Source organism: Ambystoma mexicanum, chromosome 8, assembly GCF_040938575.1.
Source record: "Ambystoma mexicanum isolate Mex_15411 chromosome 8, UKY_AmexF1_1, whole genome shotgun sequence".
Taxonomy (NCBI): Eukaryota; Metazoa; Chordata; class Amphibia; order Caudata; family Ambystomatidae; genus Ambystoma; species Ambystoma mexicanum.
Genome location: NC_090929.1, coordinates 138,214,531 through 138,235,683, shown reverse-complemented (window position 1 = coordinate 138,235,683; position 21,153 = coordinate 138,214,531). Strand labels below are relative to the sequence as shown.

At 44.8% G+C, this 21,153-nt stretch overlaps 1 protein-coding gene across 4 annotated transcripts in view; it reads left to right on the top strand.

The window, feature by feature from the left end:
* The window catches only part of GARNL3 (GTPase activating Rap/RanGAP domain like 3), a 1,295,083-nt gene that overhangs the window by 1,258,748 nt on the left and 15,182 nt on the right, over positions 1-21,153 (top strand). For all 4 annotated transcript variants that reach the window (XM_069609500.1, XM_069609499.1, XM_069609501.1 and 1 more), the window contains 2 exons: positions 8,810-9,019; positions 13,776-13,893. In XM_069609500.1, the coding sequence (XP_069465601.1) occupies positions 8,810-9,019; positions 13,776-13,893 (328 nt within the window). The remainder of the gene's footprint in view (positions 1-8,809; positions 9,020-13,775; positions 13,894-21,153) is intronic.

Below are 21,153 nucleotides of genomic sequence, written 5' to 3'. Positions count from 1 at the left end.
AAAGGGTGGCCATGTAGCCAGTGCAGTTTCAGCCAGGAAGTCAACAGGGGAGAGGGGAGAGAAGGCAGAAGAGGAGGGCTTTGAGGTGCTTCCAGAACCGGAGATGGTTCTCCTCAAGTTTCAGGGAGGCTGTTCCAGAGGGAGGCCCATGGCTGAATGATGAAGGGCAGATGAAGATGGATAGATGGATGAAAGGATAGATAGACATATTGGCCTGATGAAGTATAGATAAAGATAGGTGGAGTGATAGATGGGAAGACAAAGATAGAATTATCTATAGATAGATAGATAGATAGATAGATAGATAGATAGATAGATAGATAGATAGATATTGCTAGAAATTCAGCCTTTAGAAGCACTTGGCGCTTCACCTAAAGTTGGTTGTATGTTTAGAGTTATCTAATTCATCACAAATGAGCTGCTAACTTGGACTCAATGCACCTGAGACTGACTTGGTGCTTAAAGCAGTTAGTATTTGCAGTTCCATTGCAATGAGTGTCTAAATTAAAGACGCTCACGGCAATCAAAATGCGAGGAATAGGAAGCAGCAAACTGAAGAAGAAACGATTAAAAGGAAGTAAAGACAATAACGGCAGAATTTGAGCTTTAATTTTGAAGAAGCCATCAGTGAATACTAACTGCTAGAAGCACCAGGCTACATAGTTGGCATCTCTGACATTTTTCAAAAATCCAAACTTGCGCCTCCTGATGAACCGCCAGATGAAATGGCAGAGAAACACGTGGTGGGGCGCAAACAAACAGTATCCACGCATATAAGGAGCATGAATCCCAAATGTATGATTTAATGGGGAGCAATTAAGTAACATTTACATACACAAGGAGTACATCATCAAAATCTATGACTTAATGAACAAAACAAAACTTATCTAACAAAGGAAGAAAACTACAAATGCATGGTATATGACAATATTGAATGAAGTGAATTCCCAAGGAATAAGCACAGCAGCAACCAGCATTGTAATCACACAATTGAATGAAGAGAATTCAATTGTCTCAAGGTATTTACAATTGTGAAATCATTATTAAATTTAGAGGTACAAAGAAACTACTGCATACTGTTATCATTTTTTAACATCATAGATAGATGGCTAGCTGGATAGATGGATGTAGGACAGATACAGATAAAAGGATGGACAGATGGGTGGAAGGGAGGATAGACATGAGGATAGATGAATGGAAGGATAGATAGATAGAAAGATAGATAGACTGATGAAGGACAGATTAAGATAGATGGAGTGATGGGTGGGTAGACATAAGGATAGATGTATCGATGGATAGATAGAAAGGCACATGAATAGATACGCTGGTCGATATGTATATATTTATATAGAAGGGCAGATAGATTGGTGGACAGACAGATAGGTAGCAAGATAGAGAGGTAGAAGGACAGATTCTTAATAGATGGATAGGCAGGTGGCAGGATGAGTAGACAGATAGATACATTGATGGATAGAAGATGTGCTCCTGCATCCCTAGACAAAAGTATGCGTTTGATCCCAGGAGCATGATGAAAAGCTGGAGATCCAGTCCTGAACAAGGTATTATCCTCAAACATCTTTGGACATTTTATGCGTGGTTATTGTATCTGTCAAGAAGGTCCAAAAGAAGAAACGCATGTGAGTGGGAATTGTTTGCATGAGTAGAATATTTTGCCTGCACAGACTGCTGTGCTCCAGAAAGGTACTCTGCACATAAGAGAACCTCAACATAAGTGGCGAAATCCCTCTTAAGACATCGGGAGTTTGTCACAGCACCTCCAAAGGCTGCCATTGTGTACTTTTTCTTTGAGCAGGTGGAGAACTGACTAACGAATCGTTAATGTAGGCAACCTATTTGTCCTCTAAGAATGACTGTCAGTCAGTGAGCAAACTAAACAGCCACTTTACCTCTTCATAAGTCTCTTTTCACCAATGGAGATCAGTCATGACCGCTGCACTGCATGCACGATAACGCCCAGTGTTGTCAAGGGCCCATCTGCTTCTTCATTCTTGTACTCAAGCCTCTACCACGTATAACCAGATTCAAGGCCTAAACGTCCTAAACGTCCTGATGTGTATTCCATGCACAACTCTTCTTACTGACCACCAGATTCAAGGCATGCCAGTCCTGCATCGTGTCACATGTAACACTCTATTTCCTGAACACTATATTCAAGGCACACCAGTCCTGCAGCGTGTCACATGCACAACTCTTCTTACTGACCACCAGATTCAAGGCACGCCAGTCCTGCAGCGTGTCACAGGCACCACTCTTCTTACTGATCACCAGATTCAAGGCATGCCAGTCCTGCAGCATGTCACAACTCTTCTTACTGACCACCAGATTCAAGGCACGCCAGTCCTGCAGCGTGTCACATGCACCACTCTTCTTACTGATCACCAGATTCAAGGCACGCCAGTCCTGCAGCATGTCACATGCACAACTCTTCTTACTGACCACCAGATTCAAGGCACGCCAGTCCTGCAGCGTGTCACATGCACCACGCTTCTTACTGACCTCCAGATTCAAGGCATGCCAGTCCTGCAGCGTGTCACATGCACCACTCTTCTTACTGATCACCAGATTCAAGGCATGCCAGTCCTGCAGCATGTCACATGTAACACTCTTCTTACTGACCTCCAGATTCAAGGCACACCAGTCATGCAGCGTGTCACATGCCCACTCTATTTCCTGATCACTATATTCAAGGCACACCAGTCCTGCAGCGTGTCACATGCACCACTCTTCTTACTGACCTCCAGATTCAAGCTTTGCCAGTCCTGCAGAGTGTCACATGCACCACTCTTTTCACTAATCACCAGATTAAAGGCACACCAGTCCTTCAGCATGTCACATGCACCACTCTTCTTACTGACCACCAGATTCAAGGCATGCCAGTCCTGCAGCATGTCACATGTAACACTCTTCTTACTGACCACCAGATTCAAGGCACACCAGTCCTGCAGCGTGTCACAAGCCCACTCTATTTCCTGATCACTATATTCAAGGCACACCAGTCCTGCAGCTTGTCACATGCCCACTCTATTTCCTGATCACTATATTCAAGGCACACCAGTCCTGCAGCGTGTCACATGCACCACTCTTCTTACTGACCTCCAGATTCAAGGCATGCCAGTCCTGCAGCGTGTCACATGCACCACTCTTCTTACTGACCACCAGATTCAAGACATGCCAGTCCTGCAGCGTGTCACATGCCCACTCTATTTCCTGATCACTATATTCAAGGCACACCAGTCCTGCAGCGTGTCACATGCACCACTCTTCTTACTGACCACCAGATTCAAGGCATGCCAGTCCTGCAGCATGTCACATGTAACACTCTTCTTTCTGACCACCAGATTCAAGGCACACCAGTCCTGCAGCGTGGCACATTCACCACTCTATTTCCTGATCACTATATTCAAGGCACACCAGTCCTGCAGCGTGTCACATGCACCACTCTTCTTACTGACCTCCAGATTCAAGGCATGCCAGTCCTGCAGAGTGTCACATGCACCACTCTTCTTACTAATCACGAGATTAAAGGCACACCAGTCCTTCAGTATGTCACATGCACCACTCTTCTTACTGACCACCAGATTCAAGGAATGCCAGTCCTGCAGCATGTCACATGTAACACTCTTCTTACTGACCACCAGATTCAAGGCATGCCAGTCCTGCAGCATGTCACATGTAACACTCTTCTTACTGACCACCAGATTCAAGGCACACCAGTCCTGCAGCGTGTCACATGCACCACTCTTCTTACTGACCTCCAGATTAAAAGCACACCAGTCCTTCAGCATGTCACATTCAGCACTCTTCTTGCTGATCACCAGATTAAAAGCATGCCAGTCCTGCAGCGTGGCACATGCGCCACTCTTCTTACTGACCACCAGATTCAAGGCATGCCAGTCCTGCAGCGTGTCACATGCCCACTCTATTTCCTGATCACTATATTCAAGGCACGCCAGTCCTTCAGCGTGTAACATGCACCACTCTTCTTACTGACCACCAGATTCAAGGCACACCAGTCCTGCAGCATGTCACATGTAACACTCTTCTTACTGACCACCAGATTGAAGGCATGCCAGTCCTGCAGCATGTCACATGTAACACTCTTCTTACTGACCACCAGATTCAAGGCATGCCAGTCCTGCAACATGTCACATGTAACACTCTTCTTACTGACCACCAGATTCAAGGCATGCCAGTCCTGCAACATGTCACATGTAACACTCTTCTTACTGACCACCACATTCAAGGCATGCCAGTCCTGCAGCATGTCACATGTAACACTCTTCTTACTGACCACCAGATTGAAGGCATGCCAGTCCTGCAACATGTCACATGTAACACTCTTCTTACTGACCACCAGATTCAAGGCATGCCAGTCCTGCAGCATGGCACATGCACCACTCTTCTTACTGACCACCAGATTCAAGGCATGCCAGTCCTGCAGCGTGTCACATGCCCACTCTATTTCCTGATCACTATATTCAAGGCACGCCAGTCCTTCAACGTGTAACATGCACCACTCTTCTTACTGACCACCAGATTCAAGGCATGCCAGTCCTGCAGCATATCACATGTAACACTCTTCTTACTGACCACCATATTGAAGGCATGCCAGTCCTGCAGCATGTCACATGTAACACTCTTCTTACTGACCACCAGATTCAAGGCATGCCAGTCCTGCAACATGTCACATGTAACACTCTGCTTACTGACCACCAGATTCAAGGCACGCCAGTCCTGCAGCATGGCACATGTACCACTCTTTTTTCTAATCACCAGATTCAAGGCAGGCCAAACCTGCATCGTGTCACAAATAATCTCTCTTGTCTTGTGCAACACTTAAGCTCCATCATTGACAATGGTGCATTTATTTCCTTGCTCCTAAACACACTTGCAGAAATGTGGTTCACTCCTACTACTCCTACTACCAGTCCTTAATCTCCACTCTCAGTGTTTAATGATTACAGTATACATAAGTTAAAAACCCTGCTTTATGGCCCCATGCAGATGTAAACATACCCAGCCTTCTAGCTGGTGGTAGACTCACCCTGCATCTTCTCTGGCAGCTAGGGTAAGGGGCAGTCTAGTTCTATCACGTTTAGCTCCCAGCCCCTGGGATGACATCTTGCCGACTTTCAGCACTCTCATGCAGCCCTACAGATAAGCAACATTCCATGCACTTTCAATCTCTAAAATCAGGTACATACTCCCTATAAAAAAGAAAATGGGGAATAAAATAACTCACGAAAAAAGAAGAAAGAACACCCAAACATAGGAGCCTTCCCCTACTGCCACCAGGGGCAGCGCTTTCCTAATGGGAGCCGGGGTGCTGACCCACCACATGTTATGGACAAGCCAAGACAGACCAGTAAAAACACAGAGCGCTTCCTCGGCTGCAATAAGCATCTGAGGCCGCACTCATGGGGTGACCTTAAACTGTACATGGACACGTGATTTCCCTTTGATACCCCTAGTGCCCCAGTGTGTATGTCCAAAGGGCCATGCAAGACCATGGGTGTTTGGCTTCCTCAGCCTTACATAGGCCATTGGGGATGCAAGCTAGTGTAATGTGGGCCTCAATGTGCATAGGTAGCACACCCGTGCCTCCCTGAACATTTAAATGACATGGGGTGGCATAATGGAAGCACTCTTGCTCCACCATGCATATGCAGGAACCAGAATGCTCTCCTTGCCTCCAAGCTAGGGCTGTGTGGGAGCCAGAAGGCCTTCATGGCAGGTGCAGTGAGGATGAGCAGAACCCGGACTGGGGCTGCAGGTAAGAGGGAAGAAGTGGGAGGGCATGTGTGTATGCTTGGGTTAGTGGCTGTAAATGTATGTGTGGGAGAATGAGCGAGATTATGGTGAATGGGTGCTCATGTGAATAAGCCAGTGTATGCTGTTATGGCTGTTCAGGTGAATGAGAGAGTGTCTGGGTATGTGTATGCTATCTAAATGTGTGTGTGTGTCTTTGTCTTTGTGCCACGGCTGGGGTCCACTGATTTGGGGCTGTAGGACTCCCCTGGTGGCCAGTCTAGATACATATTTTACCGTAGCATGCATCAATAGTAAAGCAAACGTAAGTGTTATTAAATGATTGAACTGGCCTACATTTGTGCAGCCAGTCTGAATATATTTTCTAACTGTGGCGTTGCATTTTTTCCTGGTCATTAAGGTTAAAACAAAAAAGGTACATTTTGTTAGGTGGGTAGACTGGCCTACATTGGTGCAGCCTGTCTGGATATAGTTTCGTACTGTGGCATAAAGGATAAAGCCAGTGTTATGAATGTTCCTACATGGCTATACTGGACTTCATTATCCAAAACCGGTCTGGACATGTTTTCTTACTGTGGCACAACATTTTCTATTGGGCATCAAAGATAAAGCCAACATGATGAGAGTGATTACATGGCCATACTGGCCGACTTTGGTCCAGTCTGGACATGTTGTCTTACTATAGAAAGGCATTTTTACTGTCAAAGAAAACATGAGTATGTTCTTATATGGAAATATTGGCATATATTGGGGTAGCCAGCAAAGACATGTATGACACGGCCAGCTTGAAAATGAGTTTTATGCTGACATACCTTGTGGAAAAGGCATCATGAAAATGCATTGGGAAATCCTCCTGTAAACTGTTGGTGACTTGCATCTATTGGATCTTTTCATCAGTTACCCTGCAATATCGATTGCAAACAGTCTAACATTTTACCCACAGAAAGTGTGGCGTAATTATTCCTGCTAATATTCCTGCTTTTTTTCTTCTTTTTGATCAGAGCCTTTCTGCAAACAGAACCCAGTTCTTGCTGGTCTGGCCCAGCACTTATTATTATCGGAGCTATGGTGAATTTTATGAGTGGTTATCGAAACCGTGTTTTCCCAAAGAATTCTTCCCACACTGATATTCGTGCTGTAACAATTTTTGTTAACTATGCTTTGGATGCCGGTTCCCTTAATTTGTTTGCAACCACTTCAATTGCTGAATAAGTATGCACATCTATGCAACCACACAATTCACTCCAGCATCAGCAGTGGTAGAAGGCTAACCCCTGTGTTGCACATGGATATAAGTCAGGCAAGAGAGAATGATCACTTCCAGTCTGGCCCATTGGCATAGATTGTTTGTGGGGGTTCTTGCACTGGTGGTTCCCTTTTGCATGGGTGGTGGCCCACACAGTGGTCAGCATGCTGTTCGCACAACCAAAGTCCCCTGCCCGATAGTTCCGGTAACCACCTCCCAGCGAGGTGAGGGAAGATGCACATGTTTGCCTTCCAAGGGTACCCTCCTTGGTTGGTGTCTCGTTCCTTCTGCTGGGTCTGGAAACCTCCCTCGGAAGTGGCTTTGTTGAGTACAGTTTGCAAGCCTTTCTGGGTCCATACAGATTAAACACAAGTGTTCAGCAGCAAGCAAAATCTACCATATGAACGTCATCCCTTTAAAGGTGATGTCATGTTCCGTTGTATGTGTATCTTCCAGCATTAGCATACTTGATCGTGGCCCAATGGACCTTTTTGTTTGTATTCTTTAGGAATTCCGGTCAATTTTAATTAAATATAGATGGGTGTGGGGTAAGGGAATAGGTTAAGGGGGGGAGCAGGAGGGGGGTTGTCCCCCCGCATTTTCTCGAACACAAAAACAAACAAAACAAATTCAGTCAAATCGGAAAAGGTACATTTTTTGGGATCAAATAGATCTAAACCTATCTTCCATTGGTACAGGCCAGATGTATTTTGATGTACACTTTCAACAGGACTACAAGGTTTTACATCACAAAGCAGGGTTATACTCATTCACCCACAATACATTATGCTGGCCGTGGAGCTGTTAATGTGCACACATGGCAAATATAGAATTACTGTTCATAGTGCTGTCTAGACCCTCAGCAGTAGGTCTTTAATCTCACAGGCAATACAACATTCAAGATGTCCTCATCCTGAACCGGAGCGACCATGAGCTATTGGGAGATGTAGACCTGAAAAGAGGAAAGAAACAATTTAAACATTACCTCAGGTTTCACCCCTCAGGAGCACAATGATCATGCGGCAACCCACATGGTCTAGTAGATGTTGAGTATTCAGCGCTACACATTCTGTGGCGATGTATGCAAACATCATTTATGAACAAGCAGTCATGGCCACAGCATCAGTGTGTGTCCTGCATCACATTCCACTGAGAATAGTCTGCAATGCAGCCACTTGATCTGTTCTGCAGGCATTCAGCAAGCATTTTGTGTTAGAAAGCAGATACCCAGGTTATCCAAGCTATGCCCTGGATTATTTTGGGCTATGCCTCTCCACAATAGCCTTAGAGTTCATGCCTACATCTCTTAGAGGTTGAGAGGGAAGGGGGTATTTGTGTAGGAACAAGGGCAGGTGCTCAACAAGTTTCCGTCAATCAAGATCTCCAGAAGTATCAGTTTCTTTCTAGTGTCTTTAACCAGCCAGGTCCATGCTTGTGCCCAGGCAAGAGGAGTTAGATGCTTGGATCTCCTAGCATAGTAGGAAGACATGCCATAGCTCTAGATGAAGGGGGATGGGCTGAATTAGGAGGCTTTGTGGAGTTGAGCCCCTGAAGAAAATGTGCATCTAAAAAAAGGGGGGTCTGTACAAGATCTGGGGCAGGTTCCTGGACCTGTATAGCAACATGTTGTTTTTTATTATTCTTGATTTGTCTAGCCTTTGTACTCAATTGTAAATATTTCAATACAAATGTTACTACAAAAAAAAGAAACTCTGCAGCTAACACAATATACACCAAAGCATTTCAAATGATCTTGTCTTTGTTTTATTCAAGGTGAAATTCAGTATAAAAACTTGTACAAGATCCCTCTCAGTAACCTGGTGGGCCGGAGCATTGAACGTCCACTCAAGTCTCCATTGGTCCCTAAGGTCATCACTACGCCAACGTCCGGATCTATTGTGTCTATTCCTGTCACTCACTCTTTGTCACTGTCCCGCATGGAGATTAAAGAAATTGCAAGTCGGACACGGAAAGAACTACTGGGTAAGTGATTTACATGTATAACATATCAATCCATCTAAGTGTATTCAACAAAATGTAAACTGAATAACACGTCTCATGCATGTTCAGATATGCATTAGATGTGTCCTAGCATGAGGCAAATGGGCCGTTGCAGTTGCCTTACCTGTGATGAACCTTTTCCCTGCAATCATTTCCTTGGTTTATTATGAAGAACCACAAACTCCTTGACAGGGCTATTATCTGTAACTTATCAGTGGTCATTCTATGGGGCTTATTACGAGTGTGCCAGCATCCCACCGATAATTTTGGCTCGATACTGGCAAACTGCCCCTACCGTTACCAGCGCCTGATATCTCGGTATTACTGGGATATTCTAGGTGCCGGCAATGGAAGGAAGTTCCCATTCCATGGAGTCCCATAAGACCCCATGGAGGTAATTGCAGCATTTTCTGTTGGGGGGACTTGATCTACTGGCAGGTCAGGCCTGGAGGTAGATCCGTGGCCCCCACCGGCAAACTTGTGTTCCCAGGTACGGTAAAAATGCCAGTGCTGGAATTACCAGCAATTTTATCTGCATTTTTACCGTACCGGGGAAACTGTAATTAGGTCCTTTCTCTATACATACTTTTAAGATCACCAATTTGGTGGGAATTAACATACACTAATATCTAGGGCCCGATTCATGGAATTATTTACATGGAAAATACAGAACGTGCACGCCAAACTGTGTCCGTAATCCTGTTTGTCGATTCATGGAATCGAATGCAAAAGATTTTCCTTGGACTTTCGTGGATTTTGCAGTGGACTGCAACTGCTCTGCAGTGAAATGGCCACGCATAGCCCTCATACTACCCGCCACCCGAAGGCAGCCGTCCAGAGGAATCACCATGCAGAGGAAAGATTGGGTGTCGGATTTAGGGGTGCCTGCACAGAGCCAGGGTTCCGTTCTAATTTAGGGGTGCTTGTGCGCAGTGTAGTGTGATGCAGGTACAGTTTTTGAGGGTTTGCACACAGTTTTTCTGAGTATTACCTGAGTTATGATAATTTGTATGCATGTTGTTGGGGTGCCAATAACAGTTACGTGCAAAGGATCCAACACACTGTTTTGTGGGTGAGTGTATTTGCGCCCGGGGAGCATGCAAAGGTGGCTGTTTCTGGCTGTTTTTGATTTGTGTGAGGGCGTGTTTGGGGCGTGCTGGCCGTGACTCGCGTATACGGTTACTTTGCGCGAACGACTCCAGGAATACGAGCAATGATATTCTCGGCGCACAGGCGTTTCGCGGCGCACTTTTCCATGAATCAGGGCTATAGTATGTTAAGGTCAAAAGGTATGTAGGTGACATGGGAGCATGGAGTGTCCGGATCCGGCATCAATCATGAATGTACCAGTAAAGACCATAATACATCAGCTGTGCCTGTGGCTCAGTGGACTAGTTCATGCAGAGCAAGCATGTGTTATTGACCTGGTTTCAGGTTCTTGTCCCACCAGAGCCACTCAGTCCTTTGACCTGCTGAGGTAAATAAAATGAGAACTGATAAATTGGGTACTAAAAACATGTGTCTTCAGCGCCAAGAATGCCCTCTCCCCTTCTGCGGGTGACAATGTGCTCTATACCAACCCATGTCATGTAATTTAAATGACAATTATGCTAATTGGAATGAGCATTGCACAGTTATGATATTGTGATATTGTGCTACCTGCTAGGGAATTTATATGACGCATGTTCACATGCATATACATGGACACACAATAAACAAAGACTGATAAATGAATATGCAGCGACACCAACATAGTGGGGGAAGATTGAGAGATGACCATATTGTAAAATCACTGTGACATGAGCATATGATGGAACGAAATATTTTTAAACCATGCATGTAAAAACCAGGGTACACAAGGACCTGCCCCCCCCCCCACCCAGATCTACCTTAATCCTTTAAGTGTCAAGTGGGCACTGGATCAATAGGAGGATTTTAAGTGATTTTTGATGTTTTTGCATCTTTCTATAATGGAGCACATCCCAGCTGGATTGCCTGGTCAGTTGTCCGGTGCAAGATAAAGCCATGTCTCAGGGTCTTGCTTTATCTCTGAGTGCTGTGCATGAAAGTCCTCTTTAGGAGGCCACTTGACATGCATTTGCTCAACAGTTGCATGAGGGGAAATTGCTCATCTGTGTTTCTTGGGTGAAGATAGCCTTTGGTATATGATTTAGGTCGGTAGGCATTAAAGCACATCAATTGCTGTTAAAGTGATACACAGTAAAAAAGAATAACCGACAAAAACACGATACAAATAACCTGCGGTAGCGTGAAGAAGCAAAAAGAACATTGTTCTGTTAACAGCTGCATTGCAGCGAACACATACTGATTTCTTTAACATTATTTTTCTTTCAACAATAAACCTTAGTTTATAAATTACGGTTGTAATTTGCTCAAGATAATGACACTATGTACAACTTAAAATTTGAAGTAAGATAGATTAAACAAGTACATTCATTTAAAAAACGAATACTAGAGTAAAAATGGAAGCAGATTTCAGCAGTGGTTTTAATCAAGTATATTGGTGGTATTGGATACTAGCCCATATATTCTTGCTATGTAATACAGACAGAGGAGCATTGTGGCAGAGGGAAATAGGTCTGTGGAAGGTTACGTGTAGGCAAGGGGGGCTCCACACCTTTTATTATGATGGTCAGATATGAATCAAGATATATGAATTTGTATTATATACACGTTGCTACTATCTGTTGCTAGTTATATGGCATGGCTGCTTAAATTGGTTCATTTATTTCTGTACATTTTGCGATTTTTTTCTGTCATTCATTGTGGGGTCAATATTTGTGCACACTGTCTATTGTCATTATGATATTATTTTGTTTAAGTCCTGCTTCACCTCTCCATGTTTTACTTGTGTTATTATTATGTCACAAACCTTTAACGTATCGGAACAGATTAAACACTCGGAGAATAAGGAACACAAAGAGGGGCTTACTGAGTAACATAAGAGTGTTGTATTCCATCAAATAAATAGAGGTTTATCAAGAGGTCATGTCCCTGGCACTTTGATTCGGCACAGACCACTGCTGCCAGACAATCGATTGCAGAGTCTACAGAAGACTAACTTCTGTAAAGGCACATATTCTGCTATAGCCTTTAATGTCTACCAGTCATTATTGTGTATAAGAGAAACCATTACTACACAGCCTTCGAGATATCAGAAAGATCTGCCCACAGCTCACCTGTGCTTTGCCGGAATTCTAATAGGTATCAACTTTGCCACATGCACCGACATACCCAGACCCTCCCCCAGCATCATTGCGCCGCCACTATGCTAGGTCAAATAAACTCAAAACACATTTAGTTAAGTGAAGTAAAGGTTGGTTCGTTTACTGATGAATGTGTTACAGGCAGAATTTGCGCTGCATGCCTCTGAGACTGATTGGAGGCCCACAACAAATAATGTTAAGTCAAGTAAAGTCACTGTTGACGCGAAAGCATCCAAGGTTCACTTTACCACTCATTGGGGCTCATTACAAGTGTGCCGGTCTGTAAAAATGCTGGTAATGCTGGCTCACTTCAAGTTTGCCCGTAGGGGACACGGACCTCCTTTTAGATCAGGCCCCTACCATCAAAGAAATGCCACAATTGCCAGCAGCGGACAGTAATACAGCAATTGCGGCAATCCCATCCCATGGAGTACTCAATGGGAATGGGAACTTACTGGCACTCCATTGCGCGTAATTTCCTGGTAATATCGGGCGGCGGACAGGGTAAGGGCAGTTTCCTGGTATGCCACCGGATTTACCGGCGGGATACCAGAAAACTCTTAATGAGGCCCATTGTTTTAAAATCTGTCCATGGCTTAGACCCCACTGCCTACATGCCTACATGACCATAAATTCTCCTGCTCGGACTGTCCACACTAGAACTATCAACAAACTCTTCATCTCCTGACCAACCCTTACCGCCTCCCACTTCTGCTTCAGACGAATGCCTTGCCTCCCCAGCTCCCAGCCACTGCATCAAAGCATTTCAATCTGTAGAAATTATTTAAGACCCGGCTCAATGATCACCTGTTAGACAGTGCAATTGCATTCACCACCGCTCTGTGTGTACCCACACCTGACCACCCTGCCCCTCCAACTACAATGGAAAACAATTGTCTATATTTATGTATTCACATAGATATTGGCCTGTGGACCAAATTACTCTATGTATATCTCCCTGCCACCAAACATCCCCTTCACATGTCTAAACCCATTATCCCTGCACTGCCTGGCTCGCCACCACGATAAAATAAATAATAAATCCATATAAGGCACCCTATGAAAGTGACTGCATAAACTAGTTAATTAATGGTACTTCTGCTAGAAGTGCTTAACCAAGCATCCAAGTAAAGAAAAAAGGATAAAATACAAGTCAATATACAGAGTCAGCATGACTAATGCGTTTTTTGGTTCCTTGGCAGAAGCAAAACCAATGAATAATTTGAGGACAATGACAAAATTAGCTTAGTAAGCAAAATTAAACCTTAAATAACATTCACGCCAAATGGGAAGCGTGGGTTCCAGAAAATGATAGGTAGAAAAGTAAAAATAAAATGCACTAGGGTTTCAATGATAACTAGGCATCACACTTTAATATTTGGAGATTTTTTATAAATCACTTGCTGCTGGTTCTGGTCAATGGTGAATCACAAGCAAAGCTTGCACATGATTTTTATTTTGCAACTCAAAACACACCTATTTGAGAACTAAGCCTTGCCTTGTTCCCGTAGGACTCTTGGAAGAGCCCGCCTCCAAGTCCGAAGGATCACAGAAACAGAAGAAGCTCGCCCGGAAGCGGATCGAAGGCGAAGTCAAGCAGGGAGCTGTACGGTCAACAAGCAATGACAGGTAAACAATCAGGACTGGGAAGAGACAGCAGGGCTATTATTCTTAAGCAATGATCACTGCAAAGGGAGGCTGATTTGCCAACCAGCCTACCAGGCCAACTAGTGGATCGAGATAGGATGCATAGAGGACAACGACACAGGGTCAGAAGTACATTCTCTAAAAGGCATCATAGTAGTATGGTCATTTTACATGCATTCATATGAACTGATATTAGAAGCTCTTGGATGCTTGGGGACTTAGCACAATGTACAAAACTCATGTATTATTATTATTAGAAAGGCAGAGGGATATTAGTATTACGTTTTTCTAGGTGTCAAATCCGTTCTGATTCGTATTTCTACACGAGATAAGACTATAAGGTTTTGGAGATTTGGGGTTTACAGATTGCAATTTGTAGAGAATTTTGGGCAGTGTTTTTGCATAATTTAATCGTTTGAATGCCGCCCGCCCCCCTCAAACCAGAGGTCCAAACTGCTGACCGCGTTCCCTGGGTTTCGGGGGGCACACAGATACCCTCACCCCAATTAAGAATGTGGAGTGTATGCGTATACAATCACAGTCCAAAACTAAAACATGCAAAATGTTACAATTTCTTTGGGCATATATGTTCTGTGAGTTCATTTGTGGTGCCCAGTAGTGAAAATTGAAAACTTGCCATCTTCTTCCCTAACAAAGGCTCGTCGACGTACCATTCACTGTGATTATGCCGGCTTGCCATGGCAGACATGCTGGGGAGGTTGCCACCTAGATTTATTACAACGCATCCCACTTGCTAGACCATTGATCACTTAGGACCTTGTCACACATCAGGAAAGAGATACACGCCCTACAGTCTAGAACCTGAAGAAGAACTCTTTATCAATTCCCACTCTGAGTTGCTTTAGCGTCCCAAAAAAGAATTGTCCCAGTCTTTACCATTGATGTATACGGTGCTCTGGGCGGACTGTTGCTAGTTTATGATCAAATCTGTAATGTCTTCCCATTTGAATCATTTATGCCACGGTGGTTACTGTATGAAAGAAAAATATCTAGTCTACACATTTACAGGTGTGTAAAGGTGAATGGTTAATTATCCTAGCTAGAAAGACTCACTGGGGCCGGCCTTCCTGATCCATTTTGAAGCAAAGGCGAATTGATTAACAGAAAAAAACTGTCAGGATGCACCAAGACACTGTGGTCCACTGTGTTGCCTGGATTGCACAAGAGACCCGTAGGCCCTCATTAGGGGATTTGTGGTATTTCCTATAAAAATACCCCTTAACCTCGAACCATCCCACTTTGGGACTGCGAAAGGTTATCAGACATGTCTCTATTGTGTCCCAAAATGTTTAGCAATGACTACAATATTAGCCCAACTAAAACATGTTACTTGTGTAGCAAAAGGCCTATTGTTCCCTTGGTATAAACCAGTCCCAATCTGAATGAGCAGCATCATGAGCCTGTTACCTTTCTCATGCTTGTATATGTGTTCTTTGTTCTTTGGGGTTTTATCCCCTCCCCGTTTTGTTTTGTACTTGCACGTTGAAGCGGTACTCCTTACAGAACACCTAAGTAAAATACAACAGTCCTCATTCCGAGTTTATTTAATTGCGTTACCTCCACTTTTTTGGCAGTAAATGTGAGGAATTCAACCATCTGCACGGTGGTTGTGCGCTCACCTGTTTTCTTTTTTTAAATGTTTATATTATATTGAATGATGGTAGATCAACCTCTGGAAAATGTGTGGGGCTAATCCACACACATTCTCCTATGCTCTCTGCATGACACACACATAGACCTGGATGCAGAGGCTAAAACAAAAGAGACAGGAAACCCTAACAACCTTTGATAGGCACTGTGGCAACATGAATCCAGCTCTCGCCTCTCTGTATCAAGGGCAGTGACCTGTCATGTCTGGGGCTATGTGTTTACAGTAGGCAACCCCCGGAGGGGGACACCTTTCAGAATGTATGACTGTGTGGATTGATAGAGACAGAAAGTCTGTTCTCACCACAGCTTCAACGGAGACCTGCCACGTTAATCAGGAACCACAGAGAGCTCCATTAACTAGAGAGACCCCAAGATCCACAAGAGACAGGAATATGTGTGGGACTTAGTATTACATGGTTTCACTCCTTTACCTTTTCTGTTGTAAAGCACTCTGGTAATGACCTCATGCATACAGGAGATTGTTGGTGGGATTGGTTCATTGAGTTAGGCTTAGCCTAAACCAATCACTGTGGCCCATTTCGCTTTAAAAGAGGTCTGAGCCCCTCTTTTGGGCAGATCATCTGAAGACTTTGCAAGGAGTAAAAAGAAGAACCAAGCATTGGACCCTAGGTGAAGGTACAGTCTGCCTTACAGCTTCTGCCAGTGTCGGAAGGCCAGGATTTCCAAACAGGGAAGTAAGATCCCTTCCCTAAACATCTTCCAGGGAACAGAGCGAGATTCTGAAACCAGAGGACCTTCCAGCAGCTCCAGAACTGGTACACAGCCAGCAAACAGCATGCCCTGCTAGTCTCTGCAGCCAGCGTCCTAGGTGGGAAGTGCCAGAGTGTCTGTGAACCAAACCGAGGGCAAGGCTGTTGTCTGCAATGCTTTCCTCAGCTTTGGGTCGTCCTCTTAAAGGATGACACAAGCCCAGTGAAGAAGCTAGGGGAAGTGCATCGACAAGCATCAACCAGCATCCGCCTTAAAGGACATTTGTTGTGCCAGTTGAGCCCTTCGAGCTGCAAATGACTGGACCACTGACTGTTGTCACGCTGCAGTCGTTAATGTCATCTGAGATGCCTCGACCAGTGCTTCAGACACGCCAACCAGCACTGTGACAATGATTCCTGACCCTGAGCTGCTGTGTAGGCCAGCCTGCAGCCGTCCATTCAGTCTTTCTCACCGAATTGCCTGACGCCTGATACCCGCAGCTATCTCCCATCTTGAACGCTGTCGTAAGAGCTGCAAAATGCCCTGAAACCGACTCCACCCTTTTAAGCACCAAAAAGTCTCCAAGCATAAGGTACATTGTGGTTCTGTCTACCTGGTTCTTCTCCGAAGGTCGCTACTGATGTTTTATGATCCATTGATCCCTATGTGTTGAAACCAAGTATCCTTGAACTATTGTGATTAATTACTTTACTAACTACCCTCCTGTCAGTATCCAGAGTGCATCCCTTTTCCTTCTTGAAACTGTCTGTCTTCTTCATTCCTTTACAGGGTTGGTTGTATTTTGTAGTGTGCTATAGAACTGTCTGTTGTGATAATAATAAAGTAGATATTTTTATACAACCTTGAATGGACAGTCCCTTTTATCATTGAGTAATAATTGCATCTTTGCTGTGTTGCAACTAACCAATGATCCACGACCTTGCAGAGATAAACCTGCCGTTCTGTCCATGTTACCAAAATTGGACAAGGAGGTTTATAATGTGCTTGGGTTTCCAATCTGTTTGGATCCCTTCTGATGTACCAGAGGTGTGAGGCTGATTGATGGTTTAGAAACCAGTATTCATCCATGGACCGCTGGTGCTCCAGAAGTTGATTCGTCACAGTAACGGAATTACTGCCCGTTTTTATCGCTCTGAGTTTTACGTTGTAGTGGAGGATTTACCTTCAGCATCATGCTCGAGGCAAATTCTCTTGTTTAACACCAAAAATCATCGGAATTACCGCTCATGATAATTCCACCACAATCCCCATGTAGTCCTACGGACTCCAAAAATGGAGACTAACACTGCTTTTCCACCATGTGTAATTCCCTGGTAAACCCATGGGCCCAAGTGGCGGTAACGGTAACCGATGTTGCCAGTAATCCAGTGTAATTACCGAATGAGGTCCAATATGTGCTTGCAATTTTACTGCATGTAGTCCTTGACCATTTTAAAGTTAACTGCCACTAGTCCAATAAAACAAACTCAACCATCCACTTTAATTGAAATACCACGTGTTTAAAATACCACAGCATGCATTAGTTTAATTTACACCATGTATGAGTTTTCTTAAAATGTGAAATGTGAAATGGATAAAAAGGCAGGCGTGTTGGTAGCAGTCCAAACGATTGCTCGTCCGTGCAAAACCCATGGACAGAACTATCACTAGTACCCAAGTGGGTGCGAGCAGCCAATCAGGCTGCTTAGTTTGCATGCTTCAGCAAATGGCATAAGCCTGCATTCCGAGCCAGATGTTGGCTGTTCTCCTTCTCCCCATGCACTAATCCCACTATCAGCCTGTCTCTGCCAGCACACTGACCTGGTCCCCATTGGGTGAAAAAGGTAAAAGCCTGCTTACTTTACTTGCGCTGCGCCACTCTCACCACATCACCCACTCCCTGCCGCCGCACCTGAAGCCAACAATGGAAAGAAAAGAAGGCAACCCCCTAAAGCTCCAGCCAAAATATTCCTGGTGCTCATGTTATTTATAGTTTAGTCCTTCATAGGAAATGCCCCTTAGCACGCTTGATGTTTCTCCAAATTTAAATAGTGAAATAGTGATCCTTCCAAAATCACATAGCCAAAAAGGCAGAAACCGCATTGCTACAGATCCACATACTCTGCAAAATCAAACCTCATTCCCCTGAACAAACTCTGCATGGTATTCCTAGCCCTCATTATCTCACACATTGATGGGGGAAATGCCCTATAGACTGGGCTTCAAGCTGGACACCTGGCACCCCCTCAAAGCAGCCCACCACGCTGCAGCCCACCTTATTATAGGTATCAGCAAATTTGACTGTAACTCACCAAAATTGCGAATGCTTCACTGGTGCCCCCTCCCTGCCCGGGGTATATTCGAAACTGCAAGTATCACCTACACAGCAGTGTCAAACGGAAAGCCAACATACATGGTGGCAAAACTCCACCTCTCTGGAGGGACCCACACCTCATGTAGCAAATCCATCAAAAGGTTGGAGTGAACGCTAGCCCGCAAAGAGAAGATTCACAAGCAGTCCTCCTGCCACGCCCTGACCCTCTGGAACTCAGCAGTCCTTCTCCTGCCACCCCCCCTACCCTCTGGAACTCAGCAGTCCTCCTGCCACGCCCGACCCTCTGAAACTCAGCAGTCCTTCTCCTGCCACCCCGCCCCCCCACCTACCCTCTGGAACTCAGCAGTCCTTCTCCTGCCACGCCCAGACCCTCTGGAACTCAACAGTCCTTCTCCGGCCACGCCCCGACCCTCTGGAACTCAATCCCGGTAGAGGCTCGAAATGCCCCCACCATCCTCCAATTCTGCAAAAACACAACAAGTGTGGCTCTTTCAGCAATACCTGCCGGATGAATAAATGTCCCTCTCTCCCTCCAGTAACAGTACTGAACTCCTGTATAAAATGCCAGGCCCATTTCTGGCACATTCCTGTTGTAAAGCACTTTGCTGCTCTCAGTAATGGGCCAGCCCTGCGTAATGTTACTTCTAGCAGGCAGGCCATTACCGGCCAGTACACCCAGCCGGCAGGCCATTACCGGCCAGTACGCCCAGTCAGCAGGCCATTACCGGCCAGTATGCCCTGCCTTGCCGCACTGTATTGCTTAAATAAACCCCCTTTTGTGCATTCCACCATTCCTGACAGCAGTGCAAACATGCACCGGGGAACGCTCGGCTTTCTCAGCTATCACAAGGAGCATTGTGTTGGTGAATACCGTATATGCACCAGAGTGCCTGTATCGGCCATTACTTTGCCAAGGGTGAGCACAATTGTACAAAGATGTGGAACAAGTACAGCGCAATCTATGCATGAATATGCACATTTTGATGCCCTTGGGTGCAGGATGTTTTCATGAAACTGAAGGGGTAGCACTGTCATATCCCTTCTCGTCAGGGAAAACATGTTTTGGGGGAAATGCCCCATTGTTTGAGACCGAAGTACAAATTTACCTCCATTGTTTCAGTGAAGGGTTAAATTATGAGACCACGCCGCTGATTTTCAGGTGGTATTCCAAATCCTAATTATGGCAAATTTGCCCACTGCAGTGTATGTAATTTACTGCAAGCAGTCAATGAGGGTCGATGGGAAGAATAGGGGATATTCACCAAATCTCTTTGATTTATCACTACAACCAAACTCAGAATGAGGCCCCTAGCATAATGGTGTCACCAATTCAAGCAGAAACAAATGTTTGGAAGCACCTATGCTAGAAAAACATTGAAGGGCATATCTCTGAAAAGACCCTACAGCAAGGTCCCAGGAGGTCAACATGATGAGTCTGGTTCCTTCTCCTAAACAGCTATGCAAGTCTTTGTTAGTTTTGCTATTAGGTGGCCCTTTAACACCCCCTATAAGCCAAAACGAATGCATTGTAATACAGCTAGGGAGGGATGGCACATGAGGAGGGGCACAATGCTTTTCAGTGTTGTTTGGTTATTTACTCACCTATTGACTGCCCATGGCTATCTAATACCTATGCCAATTCCCACCCACCGTTTGCCCTTCCCCACCCCAAAACAAGCCATCATGGGATATCTTTTGAGCTAACTTTATCAAGCCTTAAAAGCATACATTGCCAGGTTTTTTTCAAAACAGTCTTTTGAGAGCTAGTGGTTTATTTGGTGTTCGAAAAACGTAACTTGTGTAATAAAAAAGGTCTTAACCAGGTCTGCCTTCAGGCACTTGATTTATAAGCAGTGTGTGTGTCCTTCACTGAAGTCTGATTAAAAACAAACATTGACAAAGCCAGCAGTTATGGCTTGTGTATAAGTATTACATAGGCATTTGCCAGACACTGCTTTCATATGCCCAGGTAGGTGCACCACTTTCAAACTGCTACCATTAATGGCCAGTCAGTACCACTACGGCAATGTCTGGCAAATAACTTTCCTACATCTACAAAAAAAACAAAATTGTTGGCATTGCCAATGTTTGTTTTTGTCCTGCATTGTCAAGTGCATGCTACATTCTGCGCTGTGATGCTGTTTAGAGAATGGTTGGATGTAATTAACATGATGAATGAATAATTATATTTTCTATATATTGAGGTACTGCTGTTTATAAAAAAACATAGGGCCTCATTATGGGTCCAGCTGTTACCCTGCCGGTGCTACCGGTGGGTTGCCGCCAGACCTGTAATATTTCACTGGCACCTCACTTCCTGGTGCCACCGGGAGATTACAACTCAGGCAGCCCGGGAAGTCATGCACCGGTAAAATGTAAGTCCCCATTCCCGAAGAGCCCAATAGAACTCTATGGGAGTGGGAACACGGAAGCACCAGCACCGTTGCTAACGGCGCCAGTGCTTCCGTGACCGGTCTGCCTACCAGTGCCGCTCCACCCGGCAGGGTCAGACCTGTTTGGCACAG